The 22,101-nt window shown below is 55.2% G+C and overlaps 2 protein-coding genes across 2 annotated transcripts; both read right to left on the reverse strand.

The window, feature by feature from the left end:
• Positions 1-412: 412 nt before the first annotated feature.
• LOC139829322 (dynein axonemal heavy chain 9-like) lies at positions 413-10,442 on the reverse strand. Its single transcript, XM_071816360.1, has 8 exons — positions 10,347-10,442; positions 9,535-9,693; positions 8,663-8,743; positions 7,922-8,052; positions 6,078-6,289; positions 5,651-5,884; positions 2,965-3,136; positions 413-474 (listed from the first exon to the last, which is right to left on the reverse strand). Exons 2-8 carry the CDS (start codon positions 9,690-9,692, stop codon positions 413-415), a joined length of 1,050 nt encoding a protein of 349 aa, XP_071672461.1. The 5' UTR covers position 9,693; positions 10,347-10,442.
• Positions 10,443-14,847: 4,405 nt separating this feature from the next.
• Positions 14,848-21,035, reverse strand: LOC139829323 (uncharacterized). The gene is made up of 11 exons (XM_071816361.1): positions 19,656-21,035; positions 19,120-19,470; positions 17,743-18,415; positions 17,511-17,605; positions 17,291-17,382; positions 17,018-17,156; positions 16,660-16,848; positions 16,281-16,412; positions 16,000-16,077; positions 15,555-15,714; positions 14,848-14,861 (listed from the first exon to the last, which is right to left on the reverse strand). Exons 1-11 carry the CDS (start codon positions 19,887-19,889, stop codon positions 14,848-14,850), a joined length of 2,157 nt encoding a protein of 718 aa, XP_071672462.1. The 5' UTR covers positions 19,890-21,035.
• Between the last annotated feature and the right edge of the window lie 1,066 nt (positions 21,036-22,101).

Raw genomic sequence — 22,101 nt, forward strand, 5'->3', positions numbered from 1 at the left:
GTTTTGGGTTCCTTAGAAAAATAAATCATTTCCCCCCCAAATTAATCTCAATCAAACTCCCTGTAAAACCCATTTTACTCAGCACGTTCTACCTACCGAGCTTCAGCTCTGCCTGGATGTGCCGGGAGTAGATCAGCCTGGCGTGGTCCAGGGCCCTGCTGAACATGCTGATGAGGACGGAGTATTTGCCAGCAGCATCTGCAGCGACTACCGGTCGCTCCAAAAGGCTCCCGAACATGTCCAGCAGCTGTTGGGGTGAACACGCAGGAAAAGAAGAGGGGAAAAATTCACAACCCCGACTCCTGCAGAGAGATCAGCTGGGACCTTCCTCCCCAGCCCAGATGCTTCAATACTGTCCGCACCGATGGGCACTTTGGAAAAAGGAAATTTGCTCCCTTTGTTACGGGGTCTCTCAGACTTTCTCTGGGGTTGAACCACATTCCAACTGTCGTTCTTCAAATCCTTCAAAATTTGCTATTTTTTTCAAAAAACTTACAAAGATAAACACTGTCACTTGCTAAAGGCTTTTCTACAAATGCTTATATTGATTTTTTAAAAAAAATACCATTTATTATTTCTGCAAGATAGATTAATTGATAAATAAACCAGCTTAGTTTCTAGAAAACCTGTTTCCAAAACTGAAACAGATCCATGTATTAATAATATTAACAAATTGATACTAACAATATCAATTCTCACCAGGAAATCCTAGAAAAAGCATGATTTCCCCCAACTCGCAGACAGAGACACAAATAAATCTCCTGGCATCCAAAAGCTTTGTGAGGGACCCACCAGCCTGAGCATCCCAAACCAAGAGCAGCCCAAAAGCTACAAGTCCCACTGTCCCACCAGCAAACACCAGCCCCATGTGCCTGTGGCTCCAGCACTGCCTGGTCTCCTCAGCGTGATTTTCACCGAGCCGGGTGCCCTGATTTCCCTTTTAGGGAAGAGCAAGGGAGCGATAAACAAACCTTGAAGGCGTGGTCCAAGTTTGAGGCGTCATCAAAAGCCTGGATGAAAATGGTGCCCAGCCGACGGTCCATGTCTTCTACTTTCTGCTGGAAACCAAAGGCATCCTGCTCAAAGTCCTGCACAAAGGCAAAACACAAGCTGTGAGGCTGCAAGATGGCACTAGGAAGGTACCTGTAACTCCTCGATCCAGAGATGCCCTCTCTTATTCACCGTGAACTAAGCCACTCCTCTGGCCAATCTTCAGCCATCGCAACGTGGCAAAGTCCTCACGAAGCTTGAGAACATTTCTGTGCTGTCCCATGGCTGAGATGTTGGCCCTTTCTCTGGGAGGGACCCTTTGGTCCTGAGGGCTTTCCACAGCCCACATGGCACTATCTTCAGCCTACAGGCAAGATGGACTATTTCCACACCCTCTCCCCCACCACTTGGCCTGAAGACCACACCATCATCCAGAAAACCCACGGATGCACCTGCTGAGTCCCAAATCCAACCTACTTTCAAGTCAAAACAAGCCTGTGGTTCCATGGTGAGCTGGTTGTGAGTGAGGCAGTTTCAAAACACTCGCACAGGTTGCCCAGAGAGGCTGTGGAGTCTCCACACTTGGACATAGGTAATCTTGGAGATATTTCACCTGACCAGTCACAGTCCTGCTCTAGCTGAGCCTGCTTTGAGCAGGGAAGGTGGACTGGGTGATCTCCAGAGGTCCTTTTCAAACTCAACAGTACTGGGTTTCTGTAATTTCCATCATCTTCTTGCACTGCTTTTCTTGCTTCAATTGTAATAAATCCTTTGAACTTCAAGAGTAACATCTATATTTGTTTTCCTACACGTAAAAGAGTCCAAATCAAAGACTGAACTTGACAGTCCTTGACAGTCCTTCTGTTCTAGCTTGGACAAAACCACTAAAAATGAGGTCATGTGTCTCTTTTCCAAAGGACAAAGTGCAAGGAAATAGCTTTTACTATTGCTACTGCTGAGCTCCAGCAGATCCAGATGCCATGTTTTAGCTAAAAAAAACGGCTCCAGCAGTGGCAGAGGGTGCAAAACTAGAGCACTGAAAGAACAGACATGACTCAGAGTCACACAAATGGCCATGGGGTCACCAAACCCAAGCCACCTCCTGCAGAGCCACTGTCACCTCTCCTCTGTGCCTGCCCTGCTGAAGGAGGGGTGCTATGGAGCAAGCAGCTTTCCAGCAAGAAACACTGGGGACGTGCCACCCCCTGCAGAGATGTACTGGGAGCTGCAGGAAGCAAAGCACGAGCCACCCATCCCCACACCAGGCAGGTCCCAGAGGGCTGGGAATATTCCTTTAATTAAAGCACTACTGATAATAAAATAGAGCATCCTTGAATTCTGAGAGCCCCAGATGCCATGTGTTCATCTAGGCAGGAGCAAACACATCCCAGAGATGATCTGAGTTGGCCCTCATCAGGCAAACTACCTTGTTTTTCCAAAAACAAGACAGAGTCTTATATTAATTTTTGCTGCAAAAGATGCTTACTTTTTTACATGTATAGCTGCCTGGACCCTATTTAAATTGACTTTTTTATGAACTGTAACTAGGGCTAATTTTTTGAATAGGGTTCATATTTCAAGCATCCTGAAAAATCATGCTATAGCTTGTTTTTGGGGTAGGTTTTATTTTTGGGGAATCATGGTAAATACCAAGAGCAGGAAAGCAAAGAGATGTGGGTGTTGGTATAGCTCTTATACCTCAGCAAGCACCATGTACAGCAAAAGCTTGTGCATAACTCATGGAAATCCCAGTTTCCCAGCTGCACTGATCTAAGGTCCTGATCTAGCAAGATATGTTAGATATAGACGTGCAAGAAGTCCCAAATCTCTGCAGGAAAGGCCAGCGGCTCCCTGTTCCCTCCAGTACCAGATCAGATCATAATGAAAGGAGGAAAGAGCTGGGAAGAAGATAGCAGGAAACTGCTGCTTTGGAAACATGCACATGTTCCTGATGTTCCCGCAAACTGGTCCCACCTACCGTGTTGGTCAGGTCAAGACAGTCATAGGTTCGCTCTGAAAACACCTTGTATGCCTCCTGGAATTCCTCATACATGTCCAGGACCTGCTGGCCCAGGGTCTTCCCTTTAATCCCACTGAATTCAATTTTCTCCAGCTTCATCAAGTCCAAGGAAGTTGCCAGGAGATCCTTCAAAGTCAACGGAGGGAGACACAGGTCATGATGTTGACAAAAGAAGATGACAACAGTTGTCACAACAGAGTTGCACTTGCTGAGGGACTTTCCCAAGCACAGCGCTGGTGCTCAGGCTGGGTGGCAGGGATGGGAAGGGGGGAGCCTGATCTGCCTGTCCTGAGCATCAGTGGCTGCTCATAACACGTCCCTGCCCAGTGAGACCTGCTGCAGCCACTAGAAATACCATGACAACTGTAAAATCACTTTTAAGGGTATTTAGAGGACAGATCCAAAGCAGGATATGAGACTCTTATATGTCATCCAGCATAGCTAAGAATCCCAATTTTATAGGTATTAACCAAGGACAGATTTCTAATATTTACAGGTACCCAAACTGTCCAAAGCTCCTGCACAGTCAAACCTCCACGTGTCCAAGTGGGTGTTGCAGCACCTGCCCCGCTGGCCCTCTCTGCTGAGGTGGCACACGGGTCCTTCCCTTCCCATCCTCTGCAGCCTGGCAGTGCCACCTCTTGGGAAAATGTCCCGCTCCCCCAGTGGTGGTGGCAGCACTGGGCAGCTCTGCTGCCATCCCACCTCATCTGTCTCCCTAGGTAGGGCCAAGTAAGGGCTGGTTGAACATCCATTGTCTCAGAGGACCAGGAGAAATGTGCACAGGAATGTACTGGTGGCCACTCTCTGCTTGCGCTTGTCCTGGGGCCACCCGAGCAGGGCAGCAGGTTTTACCACAGACACGTAATATGAAACAGTGCAACGAACCAAAGGAAAGGGATCCTTCCCTCTTCACGTGCTCATGGGCTACCCATGCACCAGTGTAACTGCAGCTTTTATGAAAATTCGAAAACAAATGCACATATGCATTCATATTCACTTCGACACACCAGCACATCCGCTTGAACAAATACCTAGTAAGGCAAAAAAATAATGTGGAAATACCAGTTGTCCCTTGCTTTGTCTTGCAAGGTTGCTTGAAATGAAGTGATGAGGGGAAATTGAGACGGAGAGAGATGCAGCAGTTTTCCTCATTAACAGGCTGGTGTGCACTATGCTTTTAATTATTGTTTTACAGCTCACTCCGCAGGCTCTCCCTCTGACTCCAGATACTGCAGCTTCTACTGTCCCTGGAGTGTGGGACAGCCACGGAAGGAGGAAACAGACACTGGTCAAAACGCACAGTGCCCCAGCTCAAAACCTCCCCACTGGCTTTTGTCTGCAGCCCATATCCACAGTGTGCCCATGGCATCCATGGAATCCCAGCAGTCAGTGCCCCAGAGCCTTTACAGGGTTCCAGTAAACCTGTCACCAACACTGTCCTCATGATAACCTGCAGTTACTCCTGTGTCTATTTATATTCCTCTCTACACTGACCAGCATAATTTGGTTTATTTCACATAAAACCCTACTGGAAACCATCATTATGAATACTTTTAAAATAGGCACCAGTCATGACAGTTTTCAACATAGTTAATTAAGGAACACATAAAAGTATATGGCACATTTAAAGCAGTAAAACTGCAAACACCAGCAACTTGTACACTGGCCATCCAACCCTACACACTGAGAACGCAGCAACAATCAACAAAGAAATTCATTTGGGAAGTGTGTGGAGAGCAGATGAATGTGTGTGGTTAGCCACGTGAGAGATAACAGGTACATGCAATGTCTGTACAAGAGGTACATACAGTATCTGTATAAGAGGTATATACAGTGTCTGTATAACAGGTACATATGGTGTCTGTATGTCTGTGGTCTCCAGACACAGCCATGTGGTAAGGAGAGCATAGGGAGCTCTCACATTCACACTCAGACCTGCTCTCTGTAGAACATCTCCTGTGGCTCAAGGAGCCTTTTGCCACACTGGGAGCTCAGGGATGACACCCCAATGTCCCTGCCTCAGGTGACAGATCTGGCAAACAGGGACACCCCTGAGCCACAGCACCCCAGTCTGATGGACTATGAGGATGCGAAGGGACAACCTGGTGAGGAACGTGTCCCTGCTCCTCCCCAGGCCCACGTGGCACAGCCAAGGGGATCCTGCCTTGAGGGGACCATCTGGCCTCTCCAAGACAGGCAGGACCCAGCTCTAGGGTGTCATAGAATCATAGAACCATTTCAGTTGGAAGAGACCCTTAAGATCATTGAGTCCAACCATAACCTAAATCTGTCTCTGATGGCACCAGGAGACCTGGGAGATTACATTGCTTTATTTACAGCTGTGCAAACCACACCTCCAGTAATCCTCCTTTTCTTGCCCCAACAGGAGCAAGGAGTCCAACGGGACTCCTGAGAGCAAAAAACACACCTATCAACCTGACCAGCTTACATATGCACTGAGCAGGACATAGTAAAACACAGTCTTAGACTCGCTGTAACAGGAGACCTAACAGCAAAAGAGTGGCCCCATTCCCTGGTATCAGGTGAAGCTATAGAAAGGAAAGATGCCAGCAAGTGATCTCCTGGCTACAGAGTTCTCCTGAAGGTTTGCAATGTTTTTCAAGACCAGAGTCTCACCTCCACCATCTCCAGTCTCTTCAGGAAGGTGTCCAGCCTCGCAAACACCATCGTGGAGCTGAAGTCCCACTCCCTCACTTCTTGGCCTGGTTCATAATACATGTGCAGTTTTTCCCTTCTCTCCTCAAATGCCTCTTTGAACATGTTCAGGATACCGAGCACCATTCGCACCTTGCCCAGGCTCTCTTCCATGTCCCCTTTCAGAAGGTCTTCTGGAGACAGGTACACCAGGGCCTGGAAGAGCAAAATCACACCTGAGAGGTCACTTCTGCCATCATGGAAAACAAGGACTTCTTGTGTTGAACACATTTGAACCTGTTTATTAAGTTAAATGTTGCCTAAAGAATCACTTTTCCAGGGAAGGACAACAGGAAGAAGGGGAGAGGGGACACAGGGGACTGCAAACACAGGCATCACAGCCACAGACCTGCTCAATGAGAAGGTTGCAGATCTCCTGGAGCAGCACCACTATCCGCACGGGCATGTTGTAGTGCTTGGAGGTGACCCAGATCAAACACACCACGTGGAGCAGGGGGAGCAGGAAAGGCTTCACCTCGCTGAACTCAACCCTCTCTACGTCTTCCAAGCGGCGCTTGAGGGGTGTCAGGTGCAGGTGAACGTCCTGAGCTTCAGTCAAAGCTGTGTTGAGAGACGTGAGAAGCGGTAAGAACCACCCAGCTGCGGTGCGCTGGGTTCCCAGCTAGGTGCTGGCCTCACCACATGGAAAAGTGCCTGGGAAAAGAAACTGTCCTGACAAGCACTGAGCACCCTCAGCCACCTGTGTGCTGCAGGTCACTCACTCGTGAACATCACTCACCTGCGGCAGTAACCAGAACAGAAATAAGCTGATGTGATGGCAGGGGACAGGGAGCTGGGACAGGGCTTCGTGCAGAGCCTGAGTCCACAACTGCTAAAAAGTCACACGGAATTTGCCCAACAGCACCAAAAATACAGTGCTGCCATGGCTGTGAGCCATGGCCTTGCTGTACAGCACGACAGGCTGTACAGCCTTGGCCTGAGCCCTTTTTAGCTCAGTTTTGGCTCAAGCAACTCCTTGTCCAGTGGGCAGATGACGACGGCCCCACTAGTCCTGACTGTAATAGAAAACCTGTCAACAGTAAAGCAACTGATGTCTGACTCGTCGAAAGCTTTAGCTTAGCTCTGTACAGCTGTGTGGTTTTACCCTGAAGAATTACCCCAGAGCGCAAGCATTAATAAAACCAGATCGTTGTGCAATTAAACCTGTGGACCAACAAGAAGTGACAGAAGTGCTTGAATGCATGCAAAAATAACCCCTAAGGCCCAAGACCAAGGAAGAAGAGACTCCCACTATCAGCATCACCCTCCCAGCAAATCCACCAACAGCAGCCACACCAGTACAATGCCAGGGAAAGGGGCAGAGACTTAGAAGCAGGTGCACACAAATCTGAACTGCGCTGTAATGGAAATTAACAATTATAGTCCAAATTATCCAATTAGGGTTAGTATCGCTGTAGCCGGATTAAAACCAAATATTTGTTGTATTTTGATTAAACCCTTAAAGCATCAATTAGTTTAACAATGAACCCTTGGCTCCTTATATAAGGGGTGTTTCTCCAGCCCATTTAAACTGCACAATGCAGAGTGTGACACAGATCCTTAAGAGATTCAATGTTTGCACGTGAAGTGGTGAAGAACAGTGTTTTCTGCCAGCACGTGCACAGCTAACACAGTCTGGATGGTTTCATTGTGCCAGAGAGCAGCTGGGTTGGACATGGATGTCCAGCTGTGTTGGTCTGCAGGGACAGACCAGCAGGACTACACTGTTTTTCACTACAGACAGGGATTTGCAATATTTCCTTGGGCTGTGCTCAACTCCCCTAAGCAAAGCAAAGCAAGGAAATTCAGGCTGCAGTGGCCAAAGCCTGAGAAGCAGCGCTCTAACAAAGCAGTCTTAGGCACAAGATCTGTCCTCTTAGCCTGAACTCCCATTCCTGCATAATAACACCAGAGGAGCTGGTGGAAGTTGAGGTGAGTCCTGTTAGAGTAATGCAAACACTTTATTACAGCAGAGTAAATTCCCAAACCCATTCACCCTGAACTTTGGCAAGAGTCTGGCTCAACAGACCAGCGATGGAGCTTGTCCCAGCCTGGAAACAAAAGCCTAGACTCAAGCACAAGCAGCCCAGTCTCAATTCACAAACTAGAAAGATTTGGCTTGAAATCAGCCACACCAGGCCATGAAGAAAGGCCAGAAGCCAGCACTGTGGTAAAGTTGCCCCAGCATCTCACCTGCCTCAACATCCATTAGCATGGTTTTGAAGGCTGGGATGTAGCTGCTCTCAACTCTCTCCAGCAGCTCCATCATGTTCCTGACCTTCCTCGTTGTCAGCTGGTTGTAAATGCATTCCAGGTCATCACACCTACAGCAACCGAGACACAGAATCACAGAATCAGTTGGTTGGAAGAGACCCTCAAGATCATCGAGTCCAACCATAACCTAACCCCTGCCACTGCCCCATGTCCCTGAGAATGTCATCTCTGTGACTGTTCAACCCCTCCAGGAATGGTGACTCCACCACTGCCCTGGGCAGCCTGTTCCAATGCTTCACAACCCCTTCTGGGAAGAAATGTTTCCTAATATCCAACCTCAGCCTCCCCTGGCGCAACTTGAGGCCGTTTCCTCTCATCCTGGCGCTTGTTCCTGGGGAGCAGAGCCCGACCCCCCCTGGCTCCAAGCTCCTTTCAGGCAGTTCAGAGACCAGAAGGTCTCCCCTCAGCTCCTGTTCTCCAGCTGAACCCCCCAGGTCCCTCAGCCACTCCCATCACACTTGTGCTCCAGCCCCTCACCAGCTCTATTCCCTTCTCTCAACTCACTCCACTACCTCAAGGTCTTTCTTGGCCTGAGGGGCCCAAAACTGATTTGAGGTTTGGCTTCCCCAGCGCTGAGTACAGTGGGACAGTCATTGCCCTGGGCCTGCTGGCCACACTGTTCTTGATGCACACCAGGATGCTGGTGGCCATGTTACCCACCTACACTGGGCCATCAGCTGTCCCCCAACATCATCTGTTTCCCCTGGGCCTGATTCAGGGCTTCCTCCAGCTACACATGGACTGTGGAAATGGGAGAAAGCTGCATGAGGCACAGACAAACCCTACAGGACAGAAAGTGCTGAGTTCAGCATGACAGCAGCTCTGCTACTGACAGAACATCGCTGAAAAAAAGCCATCGTGTTTCTGCAGGCATTAGCAACAGCTCTCCAGCCAGCAGGGCTTTGCCCCGAGTCAGCCTGAACCAGTACAGCACAAAGGTTTTCAAAGGGCAGGAGGAAATACCACTCCCAGGCTCCTGAGCATCTAAAGCCCCTCTGGCCCTGACAGATGAACAGCAGCCAGCTGAGATGCACCATTTCCAGACAGCCCCCAGCAGGTGTCCATCAGCAATTACTCCTGTGGATGGCTCCTAGTGAACAGTGACGAAAGAGTGCCCAGAGCGGGTGTGGAGTCTCCTTCTCTGAGACATTCGAACCCGCGTGGACCCACCTGTGTGATCTGCTCTGTGACCCTGCGTGAGCAGGGCTTGGACTGGGGGATCTGCAGAGGTCCCTTCAGCCCAACCAGCCTGGGATTCTGTAAAGGGCATCTCTGAAAAAAGTCCCTTGAGGTGTAGCCCCTGTGGTGGGGCTAAGTTAAAACACAGCCAGCTGCCCAGTGACCTCCCAGGCACTTTGCAGATCATGATGATTTTCTGTGCGGGAGCAATTTTCCTTAGTTGAAGCCTACATGAACCCCAGGTGGCCTGTTCTTCTCAACTCATGGAATTAGCAGCTCCACCACCAGCACTCTCCCTCTACACAAAACCAGCACCACAGGGCACCATGCACTGGCCAGGCTGCTCTGGGTACCTGTTCTTCCAGAACTCCAGCTCCACCTTCGGGTTCGGATTGCTGCCTTGCAGGAGAGGCTCTGAAGACTCTTTCCTCAGCGCCTCCTGGATCTGGTGGCTCCAGTCTATGATGGCCGACTCCATGGCATACACCAGAGATTTATCTATCCGTTCCATGCTGTAGCAAACAGAGTACGTGATTAACTTTGTTGATGTGCATTGCTCAGTTGGATCTACTTCCAATGGCCGTGTGGGCAGCTGGATTTTACAGGGTTTCACATTTCAAAACCACAAAACAATCAAACCCCATAAGATTTTGTCACTGGTTTAATATAGGAATTACACTCTGGAGAAAATGGCTGAATGTCTGCAGCAGTGTGGGCAACAACACTGTTCATAAAGTGAATGGTGGAAATGAAGAGCCAGTCGCCACCTCTCTGCACAGCCAGTCATTGTCACATCAGATCCATTCAGGTTCAGGATCTGACCTGGAGACTCACACATCCAGCAAGATTCTCTCTCCCCATACCATTCTCCCTCAAAATATTCTACATCCCTGCAGTCATTAACTCACTTAATTCAGCAAGAAACACCACCAAGTGGGCTGGGAAGCTGAGGACAGGTCACCCCACTGCCTTGGAAGCAGTAACTTCTCACAAAATCCCACCCGCACCACGTCCTGTCTGACGACTGATTCATTCCACTGCACCCACACATCTCCTGGGGTTCCACAGGGGCACGCACGCAGCCCAGACACGATGACAATTTGATGTACAAACGCATCTGCTTCTCTGGACCTTCCAGAACCTGTTATTTTGGGGTGGTACTCACGATTTCTCATTTTCCAGATCAATGTCCTCAATTCCCTCTGAGCCAGCTGGGAGAGGCAGCAAGGTCTTGCCATCTACTTGGCCAACAACTGTGAAAATGGTACTTTTGAGGTTGTGGACATGACGCACGATGTCTTGTGACACCACTTGTGGCCAGCCCTGATGGTTCTTCTTGTTCGTCAGGATGGGCACGATCACCTACAGCGGGAGTCACGGAAGACCAATGGAGAAAAAAGTGCAGCAGGAGACGGACAGGCCACCAGGCTCTGAGGTCTGTGCTTGGCCAAGCCTGGAGACCCATATTCATTGCTGTCTCAAGCAGTTCCCATGTGAAATAGAGGCAGCTGATGATGAATGGGCATCTCTACAGGCCCACTTTATACAGCAGAACACCCTTTTCCCCAAATCCAAGCAGCCAAGGAGGGTGGAAGCCAGTAGACAAAGTGAGCAGCCCCATCCCCAGGCTCTCCCAGCCTTTCAAGCCCGCAACTGGAGATGGCCCCATGGGCTGCTGTCCCTTGCCCTCACAACTGTCCCCGGTGCTTGGTCCCCGTGTCCCTGCCCATGGGCACAGCCGTCAGGCTGCCCTTTGAGCCTGCCAGGGCTGGGCTGAGCTCAGTGTGCTGCAAGGGAAGGTCTGCTGGTACCCCCTGGGATACACTGGTGGTGAGGGTCCCCCAGGTCCCAGCTGCAGCCCACCAAACAGGAGCTTTGCCTTTATCAGCACTTTTACTGACCCGGCAGCATGGGGTTGTGGGGCTGGTTGGGGTTTGCCCAGATTTGAGCTGCTTTTGGCTTGTTTGAGCTGTGACAGCAACACCGTGTCTGTCACCTATCCTGGCTGGCTCTGCACTGGGACCAGCCTGTGGCAACAGCCTAACAAAGCCAGGTTGTCCCTAGTGACAAACAACAGCCCTTTGTGTTACTGGACTCGGGGTGGGGGTAGGGGAGGGGGGGGAGGTGACTAAAGGCATAAAAATAGCTGCAAATGGACATAAAATTGAAACGGAATAAAGCAGCTCAGCACCTCCATGGTGCTGTCCCAGGATGCTGAAGACTCTTTGGAACTGTGGCTGGCTCTGTAGACCCGAAGAAGACCCGACCAGCCACCTTCGTGCCCAGGGAGCCGTGGGAAGGGGGAGCACAACCCCAGGGAACACACGGGCAGGTGCTGACGAGTTCACCTTCAGCAGTTTTAGCTGCATTATTAGCAAGATGTGTCTCTATTACTTAAAGCATGTGGACTGCTAATGCCAGTGATGTTGTAACCAGGCAAATGATAGCCGTTCATTTTCTTTCTGACTGTTAAAATGATAACTGGACTCAGGATGAAGCCCCAGCCCACAGAGCAGGTGTGTTCCCTTCGGCACCGCAGGAGTGAAGCAACAAGTGGACAAGGTCACCAGCTGTGACCCCTCACTGAATAAAGACAAAGTGTGGGCAGAGCAACACACGACCCCAACCCCAGGAAATTCAAGACCTTTTTCACCTTCACACAGACCCACCCCATCTGCCTGACCCAGCACCACCGCTGCTTTTGCCTTCAAGTGAAGCTTGAGAGGAAAATAGGATGAAAACCAGGCACAATCTGCTCCCTGCAGAAATACTGCATGTCTGCACAGGGGAGAGCAAAGCCTGCAAACACGCAGCTGGGACGCACAATCCCGGCTCCCAAAGGCATCCAGAAAACAGGATTTAACAGGATCTGCCAAAGTGTTCCACCTCACCATCTACCCATAGCAGACGGTGCTTGCAATGCTATTGGCCAGCCGTGATGCAAAACCACTGTTTGTGCAGACTTCGCAAGACCACGGGGCTCATCAAAACAAAAGCTCCCCATATAAATAATGTCTTTTCTCACAAAACCAGGATAACCAGTCTGGCAGCCTGCTCTTGGGAATCCAATCTATCAGTCACCATCTTAATATACCAAACATCATGATCAGAGCTTCTCGAATCCAGCAGCTCCTCTGCTTTCCCATTACAGCCTCATTCCTGAGACTTCTCCAGGTGAGGAGCCATCAGGAATAAACCGAAACAACATTGTCTAGTTCAGGCTAATAACACAGCAAAGCAAAAGCACTCGAACCTCTTGACGATCTCTTTAAGAAAACATCAGCCCACCTGAGATAACCCGACACTGAGCTACAGGAGGCTCCTGAACATCACAAAACACTTTTTCACTATGAGAGTAATCGAGCACTGGCCCAGGTTGCTCAAAGAGGTTGTGAAGTCTCCATCCTTAGAGATACTGAAGAGCTACCTGGACATGGCCCTGGGCAACTGGCTCTGGATGGCCCTGCTTGAGCAGGGGTTTGGAGCAGGTGACCTGCAGATGTCCCCTCCAGCACCTGTGGGTACATCAGTCCCACAAGGACCCCACTGATAGACAGAGCTGATGTGGATCAGCATTCAGGTGGTTTATATGAGTTCTAAAGCCGTCCATGGTACTGCAAAGGGCAGAGTTAAGGGTACAAGTGCATCAGCAGAGAAGGGAGGGAGGCCAAGGAGCCTGTCTGTAGGAGGGGACACCTTCCCCGCTGCCATGTGCGAGGGGCACCCGGTACTCATGGGTGCCAGGGCTCCCTCTGCACCTCCGGGGCTGCCCAGGCCTCACAGGATCCCAGCCTGGTTAGGTTGAAGGGATCTCTGCAGATCCCCCAGTCCAAGCCCTGCTCACGCAGGGTCACAGAGCAGATCACACAGGTGGGTCCAGGCGGGTTTCAGTGTCTCAGAGAAGGAGACTCCACACCCGCTCTGGGCAGCCTGGGCCAGGCTCTGCCATCTCCCAGCAAACAAATTTCTCCTCATGTTGAGCCTGCGCCCGTGGCCCCTCATCCTCACCTCCTCCACGAGGGCGGCAAAGTGCCGCAGGGCATCGGCGGGCAGGTCCCCGCAGAGCAGCTCCCCGGGGCCGGCGCCGGGGGCCCGCAGGAAGAACAGCCCCTTGCGGCGGGCGGCGGGGGGCGGCGGGGGCGGCCCCAGCTCCAGCTCCCCGGCCGGGCCCCGCCAGAGCAGCAGCGCCGGCCCCGCCGGCCCCGCCAGGAAACTCCGCAGCAGCGGCCCCGCCGCCTCCCCGCCTGCCCAGCGCTCCCAGCGCTCCGCCGGCACCCCCAGCCCCCGCGCCGGGCACCGGCTCCACCGCCTGCTCCATCCGGCCGGCACCGGCGGGTGTTTGCGGCGAAGAGCCGCGTTGCCCGGGGGAAGGGACACTGCGAGGAGCCGGGGGCGGGCCGGGGCGGGACCCAGCTCGCCTGGGAGACGCAGCTGCCCCGGGCAACCACGGGTATCAACACAAGCTGGGGATGGAGGGCCTGAGAGCAGCCCTGCGAAGGACTTGGGGGTGCTGGGGGATGCTCCCTCTGGGGGGGGTCTGGATACCACTGGATCCACCTGGGCACCCCCAAAGTGGCTTTTTAGCACTTATTTTTCTCCTGAAAAAGCAAACACAGTGGGGCTTTCTCCCATCCTGCCCCATGGAACCCCACTCAGACCACACCAGTGCTTGGTTGCCCATCACCATTTATTGCAGCTGCTGCCTGCTCAGCGCCCAGGGCGGTGGGACCGGGCCCGAGACCCCCATCCTGCCCGGCTGTCAGGGGGTTGATTCACTGCGGGGGGGCTGGATGGGCGGCAGCAGACTCGGCGCCAGGGTGAAGCGTCTGGAAGACGAGACTGGTTGGTGCAGCAGCACAGCCGTTAGCAGCGAGGAGGGGGTACCTGGGGGCGAGGGGCAGGGTCAGCCACAGACACCCACAAACAGGGTCCTGCCCCCACCCTGAAGCACACAGGCTGTTGTCCCACACTGCCCAGCACCACCCCCCATGTCCCCCCAGCTCCCTCCAGCTCCACCATGAGGAGCGGCTGCCCCAGCAGCCAGTGCTGCCCCCACATCCCAGCCCAGATCCCAGACCCCCATCCTACCCAGCCCAGCTGCGGGCACAGACCCGTCCCCCCAGACAGCAGGGTGTCCTCTGCCCCCCGGTGCCCTGACAGGGCCATACCTGGCCGGCTCCTCAAGGTCGAGGTGCCTGGGGTGGCCCTTGGCGTTGTGGGCAGCTGAGAGCCCCCCACCATGGAGAGCTGCTCGTCCTGCCGGTTCCCATCAGTGCCGTCCTGGCCCAACAGCTGCATCGCGTCCTTCTGGGAAGGGGAGAGCGTGTGACCCAAACACGGGGCCCCATTCCGCATCCCCCAGCAACCCTCCCCCAGCCAGCTCTCCCTGGGGAAACGGAGGCACAGATCTCCCCGCAGGCTCAGCATCCCCTTCCTCACCTCCATCATCTCTGCCTTGTTGGGGCTGCGGGCACTGGCTTGGGACGGCCGTGGGGTGCTGGGCGGTTGGGGCTGGAAGCGTGGGGGCCTGACGGTGTGTGGGCCCCCGCAGCTCCGCGGAACAGTGGGGTACCTGCACTCGCCCGTCCGCTCCCTGTGGGACAGGACACAGGGTGCTCAGTGCCTGGCAGGTGGCACCCCATGTGTCACTCGATTCCAGGAAGGGGTCAGGGGGCGCTCCCTGTTTGGGGGGAGTTACTCACGGTCCAGGCGCCAGCATGTTGACGGGCCGGTCGCAGGACAGGCAATGGAAACCAGGCAGCAGCTGCCTGGAGAGGGGAGAAAAAGGCTGGGGAGCTCCTGGGGGGCACAGCCCCACCTGCACACCGTCCCCTGCCACAAAAAGCCTCTGCACCCACCCCCCAAGATTGGTTCAGGACGGCTCCTCCCACACGTGCCCCCTCATTGTGCCGCCTCCATCGCTGGGAAGCTGCAGCTGGCAGGAGCACAAGGCACAGCCACTTGCTCAGCATCCCCAGGGGCGCTGCCCACATGGCTCCCACGCCAGGGTACCACAGCGGCACGAGCTGGGACAGCCAGCAGGAACAGGGCCGGCACTGCCAAAGCCACCGCTGTCCCCATCGCACTCACTTCCTAGTCCCAGCAGCATCATCACGCTCTGGCTGCAGCGCCTTCTCCTGGAGCTGCTGCCGGCTGAGGCTCTTCCAACGCTCCTCCTGCTGCTCCCGGAACGCCCCCAGCTCCCGGCGGTCCAGCTGTGGACGGGTGACACCCTCAGCCATCTACCCCAGGATGGGACATGGCGGTCCCCAGGGGGACAGCCGGGAGGGGGCACCATCGCAAGGATGCTGCCTCAGGCTGCCAAGCCCCCAAGATGCCAGTTCTGCGTGGAGGGGACGAGCCCTCACCTTGCAGTCCATCTGTCTCTGCAGCTCTTTCTGGAACCGGTGCCAGCTCTCCTCCTGGCCTGTCACCCGGCTCGTCACCTCCTCCATTGCCTTGTTCAGCCGCTCCTCGTACGCCTCAAACTGGCTGCGACTGACTTTGTCAGCCAGGGCGGCTTTGTCTGCTTTCTAGCAACAGGGAAAGGCAGGAGAGTGGTTGAAGACAGGATGGAGGGACAACAGGAGAGGGAGAAGTGGCTGCGTGGCCCTGTTCACCCCATCACCCCCGTGGGGTTGGTCCCACCAGCCGAAGGGACTCAGGATCACAGAGGGACCTGGCAAAGGACCCGCAGCCGGGCTGGAAATCCTCCCTCCCCCTGGCTGGTTGTGCCAGCCAGCATTCAAGGGACAAGGGGTGTCTGTCACCCTGCCTGGGACACCCTTGGCTGGCACCAGCGACCCTCGAGCCCGTACCTCATCGATTCCCAGCAGCTGCAGCTCCTCCCTGTCTGCTTTCTGCTTCTTGAGCCTCCCCAGGGCCTGGGACAGAGCCTTCCAAGGCAGACAGCAGCCCGTGACGCCACGGTAGGGTCGGAGCTGACCCCCGGCCAGCCGAGCACCCCCTGCCTCCCCACCCCATCAGAAACCTCCAGGAAAGGCATCGGGAAGCTGTGCAGGGCTGCGAGCAGGGTGGCAGGGGGACAGATCCCTTGGGGTCCCAGCCTGGGCTCTGCCTGCAGGTTACAGACACTCACCTTGATGTCATTCTGCTCCTGCTGGCGATCCTGCTGGAGGTTTGCAAGGCCCAAGCTGAACTTCTCATAGTCCTTTTGGAGCTGCATGATGCTGGCCTGGAGGCACTTGAGCTGCTCGTCCTGCTGCAGGGACTAAGAGGACAAGGCGGGGCTGAGCAATGGGGGTGGCTGCCCCGCAGGGACAGACCCAGGGTTTTTGGCTGGTGGCCACGGGCTTTCAGTGTAAGCAGAACATTTTCTCCAAGGCTTTAATTCCCTTCCATGCTGCTGACTCCCACAAGCCAATTAGGGGGGCAGCCAGGGGCTCCCCCGCGTTACAGCAAAGCAGAAATGCCTGGGGGTCCTGGCAGTTCAAGCTCCCTACACTGCATCTCCTTACCTGTCTCCTCCACTTCGGGTAACTCTCCACCTTGCCGCCCGCCTTCTGGGCCAGGGACGCCACCTGCTCCTCGAGCTTCTCGCAGCGCTGGAGGAGCTTCCCTAGTAGCACCATGGTGTCCGGGCTGCAGACGTGGCACCCTGCCTGCTCGTGTCCCCCGCTCTGCGCCGTCGCTCTCGGCTCGTCCACCTGCTGGCAGGGGAGGAGGAATCAGCTCTGAGCCGGGCCAGATGCGGCCCACAAGCCCAGGTGCTGTGGAGGTTCCATGGCCCCATCCAGCCAGGGGACGTGGCCGGGACCCCGCCAGGGCTCCCCCCGAGCCAGCGGGGGCTGGGAGCACTGCCCCCCCGGGCCTCACCTCTGCCTGCAGCTGCTGCGCTGTCTCCATCACCAATTTATTCACATACTCGGCCGCAAACTGCTCCAGCTGGGCCTGAGTCGGCTCCTGCTGCTTCCCCAACTCCTTCCGCTCTGCCTTGACCTTCTGTCCCTTGGGCCTGGCCAGCGAGACGGGGGCAGGGGCAGGCTTAGCCTTTGTGGGGGTGTTTGTCACCCCCAATAATGGGATGCTCCCAGACCCCAGGCTCCCTCACAGCCCTGCAGGGTAGGAAACCCTCTCCCATCCTTTTACCGTGGCTGTTGGGTCATCTGGGCGCTGCCGTCTGCTTTCCGGCCGGCTCCAGCCCCCCTCATCTTTCTGGGAGCATCCTCCACCTTGCTGATCTGGGAACGGCAGTGGGGGCAGTGAGGGCACAGCCCCCTGTGTCATTCCGGCACGGGGACCCTTCGGCTGCCCCCTCCCTGCCCAAACTGACATCCCCGCAGCCCCTCGGGGACTTCTGCCGGCTCACCTTCTCCTCCTGCCCGTGGAGGGCCCTGGCCATGTCTTGCAGGAACGACATCTGGCACTTGAGGTCGGCCAGGATGCTGGTGATGCTCTGCCGGCCTAGAGGGACATGGTGCAAGGGGATGTGCTGTCGGTGAGGGCGTCTCAGCCTTGGGGCCAGGCTCTGAGCATGACGAGCCCCTGAGCCAGGGTGTCCTCACACCAAACAACCCCCGCCAGCCCCCCCGTGCTCTCACCTCCCTCCGGGAAGAGCCGGCGCACGTTCTCAAGATCCGCGCGTTCTGCTTTTGCAGATTTCAGCTGCTCCACCTCCTCCTTCAGACCAGTGCAGATGTTGCCAAGCTGCCCAACCTGGGAGAGAACCTCCCGCATCTCCGACTCATAGCTGGAGATGATGGTGGAGCTCGAGGAGCCCCAGGGTTTGGCCGGCTCTTGGGCATCCCCTGGGATGGTGGCTTGGGAGCTGGAGGACCCAGGCTGCACCCCAGGGATGGTGGTGTGGGTCCCAGGTGATCCTGGCTGTTTCCCCAAGGTGCTGGCCTGGGTGTCAGGGGCCCCTGGCTGTGTCCCCAGGTGGGTGGTGGCCTGGGTGCCCTGTGACCCTAGCTGCATCCCCAAGGTCCTGGCCTGGGTGCCCAGGGATCCTGGCTGCATCCCCGGGGTGGTGACACCGGCATCAGTAGACCTCGTGTGGTCAGATGGAGCGCCTGACAACTTCACAGGGGTCACTGGTTCCTCCTGTGTCCCTGCTTGCATCCCCGGGGAGCCAGACCCTGCAGTCCCCTTGCTGGTCTCCATCCCAGGCTGTGTCCCACGTCCCTTCGGCCCCAGTGCTGAGCTCTTCCTGGTCTGGCTGTCCGTGGCCACCTGGGTGGGCTCGGCGGGGGCAGACTGGCCCCCAGCGCCCTCCTGGGAAGAAGAGGCAAAGGGCAGCAGGGTTACTGGCAGCTGGGCAGCCGTGAGGACAGACCCCAGAACCCCCTGCCATGTCCCCAGTCCCTGTCCCCAAACCACCATCTCACGGGGACAAACCCGTGTTCAACATGAGAACCCAAATGCAAAGGGATCACGGGGTCAGCCCGGCCATGGAACCTGGAAGATGGAATCCCCAGGGATGGACCCCCAGCATCACTGCCCAGCACCCCCAACCCACAGGCTGTGCCCCAAGGCAGGAGGGCTGGTGTCCCCGAGGGAGCAGAGGACGCAGCCACCTCCTGTCCCTGCGCAGCCCGGCAGCGTCCTGGGGCTTCCCCTGGAGCTGGGCGAGGACAGGGACACCCGTTCAGATGTGGGTGTGGGATTTAAAGAGAATCCCCAAATGAACTGGGGCAGTAGACAGAGGGACGCTGGGCAGGGTTGTGGCCGGGGGCTGCAGGTGAATTGCACAGGCAGAGCTTTATTTCCCCTCCTTCCCGTCCCATGGTTCTGTTTTTGGGCTCTCTAGTTCAAAAGTGCCTTAGCAACTCTTGGGACACCCTTCCCACTCTTTGCTCCTGCTGCCCTCCACGCTGGTGACACCAGTGGCTGTGGGGCAGGGGCACAGTGTGACAGAGCAGCATGAGCAGGGAGGGACGAGGGCCCAGCTCCCACCTGGGGCACCAGGGGATGCTCACCAGGCCAAGGGTCTCCTGTATCTCCTGGATGTCCTCTGCCAGGCTGGAATGCGCCTCCTGCAGGGCATGCATGTCCTCTGCCAGGCCGGAATGTGCGTCCTTCATCTCCCGCATGTCCTCTGCCATATCAGAGTGCACCTTCTGCATGGCCTCCTGCATCTCCCGCATGTCCTGGGCCATGCCAGAGTGCGCCTTCTGCATGGCCTCCTGCATCTCCCGCATGTCCTCTGCCATGCCAGAGTGCGCCTTCTGCATGGCCTCCTGCATCTCCCGCATGTCTTCTGCCAGGCAGGACTGCGCCTCCTTAAACTTGTTGATCTCCTCCCAGAGATCCTGAAGCGAAGCCCTTTTCTGGGAGAGTGGGTGTCGGGGTGAGCCCAGGGGAGGGTCCCTGGGGACCTGGACCCCGCTGTGCTCTGCTGCGGGAGCTCGGGCTTAACCCAGCCCTTGAGCTGAGGGCGGCACGAGGGCAGCGCGGAGCCCAGAGGAGGGGGCGTCTCGTGGGGGAGCACCCAGGGACCAGCAAGAGGTTCTACCTTGTAGATGTCTCTCTCCTTCTCTTCCTGGCCAGGCTGTTCCTTCGTGACCTTGTCCTTCCCTAAGCTGGGGGTCGGGCTCTGCCCTGGCTCCAGGACGGACAGCTCCTGCTGGTCCGGCTGCCCGATGATCATGGCTTTCAGCAGCTTGTGCAGCGCCACCAAATCCACAACCCCAACTTGGGGTGTCCCGATGGCAGCGTCCAGCATCTCCAACAGACTGCGTGTGGCCATCGCTGCTGTTCTGCTTGAAAACACTGAACCCGAAGTAGGGAGACAGGAGCTTTTCTGTCCGGAGGTGATCTTGGAGGGATGGACAGACAGCAGCCTTTCTCCTGCTCCTTCTTGCCACAGAAAGCGATCAGTCACCAAAACAGATCCAAGTTCCGAAAGCAATCCGAGCGATGGAAGTGATCCAGTCACCAAAGCAATCCAAGTGCCGAAAGTGATCAAACCACCAAAAGCGGTTCAACCACCAAAAGCGATTCCACCACCAAAAGCGATGCAACCACCAGAAGTGATCCCACCACCAAAAGCGGTTCCACCACCAAAAGCGGTTCAACCACCAGAAGTGATCTCACCACCAAAAGTGATGCAACCACCAATAGCGATTCCACCACCAAAAGCGATCCAACTGCCAAAATGAGTCCACCACCACAGTGATCCCACCACGGCAAGTGATCCCACCACGGCCAGTGACCAAATGGGCACGGGGCACAGGTGACAGGGGACAATATAGTGTCTCTGTTGCCTGGCAACAGCTGCCCCAGGAGCCAGCGGGCGCCGCCCTGGTCATTGTGATGAAGTTATCCACGGGATGGGAGGTGCTGAGGGTCCCTCCTGCCTTTCCCACTTCACCACCTACATTGTAGCTGGTGACACCTCATATTTTGGGGCAGGTCACTGCAGCCCGTGCCCAGATTCAAAATACAATCAGACAAGTCATGGGGAATGAAATCTCACTTTACTGAATTAAATACCCTCAGTTTTAATTGCAGAGAGAGTGGCTTTATCCCTGTTGTGTACTCAATCAAGCTCTCCTGACGTTTAATCCTTTCCTTTCCCCACAGCACAGTGGCCTCGGAGGCGATTCCCCTTCGTGGCAGATGTGCAGTGACTGGCTCACGAGTGCACCAGCACCTGGGAACCTGGGCTGAAAACAAGGCCAAAGTGCCTGGTTTAGGATGCCTTTCCCTGCGGCTGATCAAGGCAGACGGATGTCTTTGGAGAGGGAGCTGTTCTGAAGGGATTTCTTCTGCCTCTCTTGACCATTGGCATGAGCCAGTGGCTGCTGACCAGGAAATGTGCTCATCGCTTGCTCCCTCATGAACACTGTCCTGGCCTTTTCAGCTATAAAGAAATAAACCAGAGTATGTTTCCTGTCCTCTGTTGAAGAAGGCGCTGTGAACTGAAGTTGCTCCATAGCTGAAAGGGAGACCACAACACAGAAAGCAGGGCTGCCATGATTCCTCTGAGAGTGAACCCCACATCCCAAAGCAAGCCGGTTCTTAGAGACGGCCAAGTTTCGAGCAGCGCTGTCACACGTGAGCTGCGAGTCACACGAGGAAGAGTTCCGGAGGATGGAGCGTGTCCCCAGATGGTTTTTGCCAGCGCTGACTGAGGAAGAGGCGTCCTGTCCAGGGGCCTCTGCAGAGAGATCTCCAGGCAGAGCAAGACACTGGGGGGCAACAGCCCCTCTCAAACCCCATTTTTCCACCCCAAGTGGCCGCACTGCAATGGGCAAGCCTTCATCCCGCGCCAGAGATGCTGGGTCCAGAAGTCATGGCTTGCTCCTGGGAGGGTCTTTTTGTGTCAGCCACCTCCTGTGTTTCGCCACCCATTTTTCACTGTCACTGACTTTCATTTCTTTTCCCTCTACGCTCTCCTCCAGTTTTGCCGTGGAGAGCAGATGCCAACAGTCTATTCCAGCCTTAGGGGATCTTGCAGACTTCTCCTTTGCTGTCTGTGGGGCTGGTGATTGCCTTCTGCTACTCCTGCTTAATTCTGAAGACTAATTCCTGGCAGATGTGGTTGGTGCTGCTGAGCAACACTCTTGGCTTTTTGCTGGTGCTCAGTAGGACACCTACAAGAAAGCAGGTATCAAAAACCTCCAGTTCTTGTGTTGAATGGTGGTGTGAGGAATCATTTAACTTCTCACTTTCATACTGAGCTCCTGGGGTTTTTGGCAAGATTGGCCTCAAAAAGGGCCGGGTCTGTCCTGGAGGATGGTGGGGAGAGCACTAAATTCAGTTCAGCACACAGAAAGCAAGGCCCGTACCGGGAACCGTGTGGGGCCCGGCCAGTGCCTCGTGTCCCAGGGGGCCCTGCCTGACTTTCTGTGCCCTAATGGGGTGCGAAGCCGAGCAGGGGCACAGGGAGCTGGGTGAAGAGGCTCCTGTGGGACCCCAAAACCCTCCCCACCCATCGTGCTGGTCCTCATTGCATC

This window comes from Patagioenas fasciata, chromosome 18, assembly GCF_037038585.1.
Source record: "Patagioenas fasciata isolate bPatFas1 chromosome 18, bPatFas1.hap1, whole genome shotgun sequence".
Taxonomy (NCBI): Eukaryota; Metazoa; Chordata; class Aves; order Columbiformes; family Columbidae; genus Patagioenas; species Patagioenas fasciata.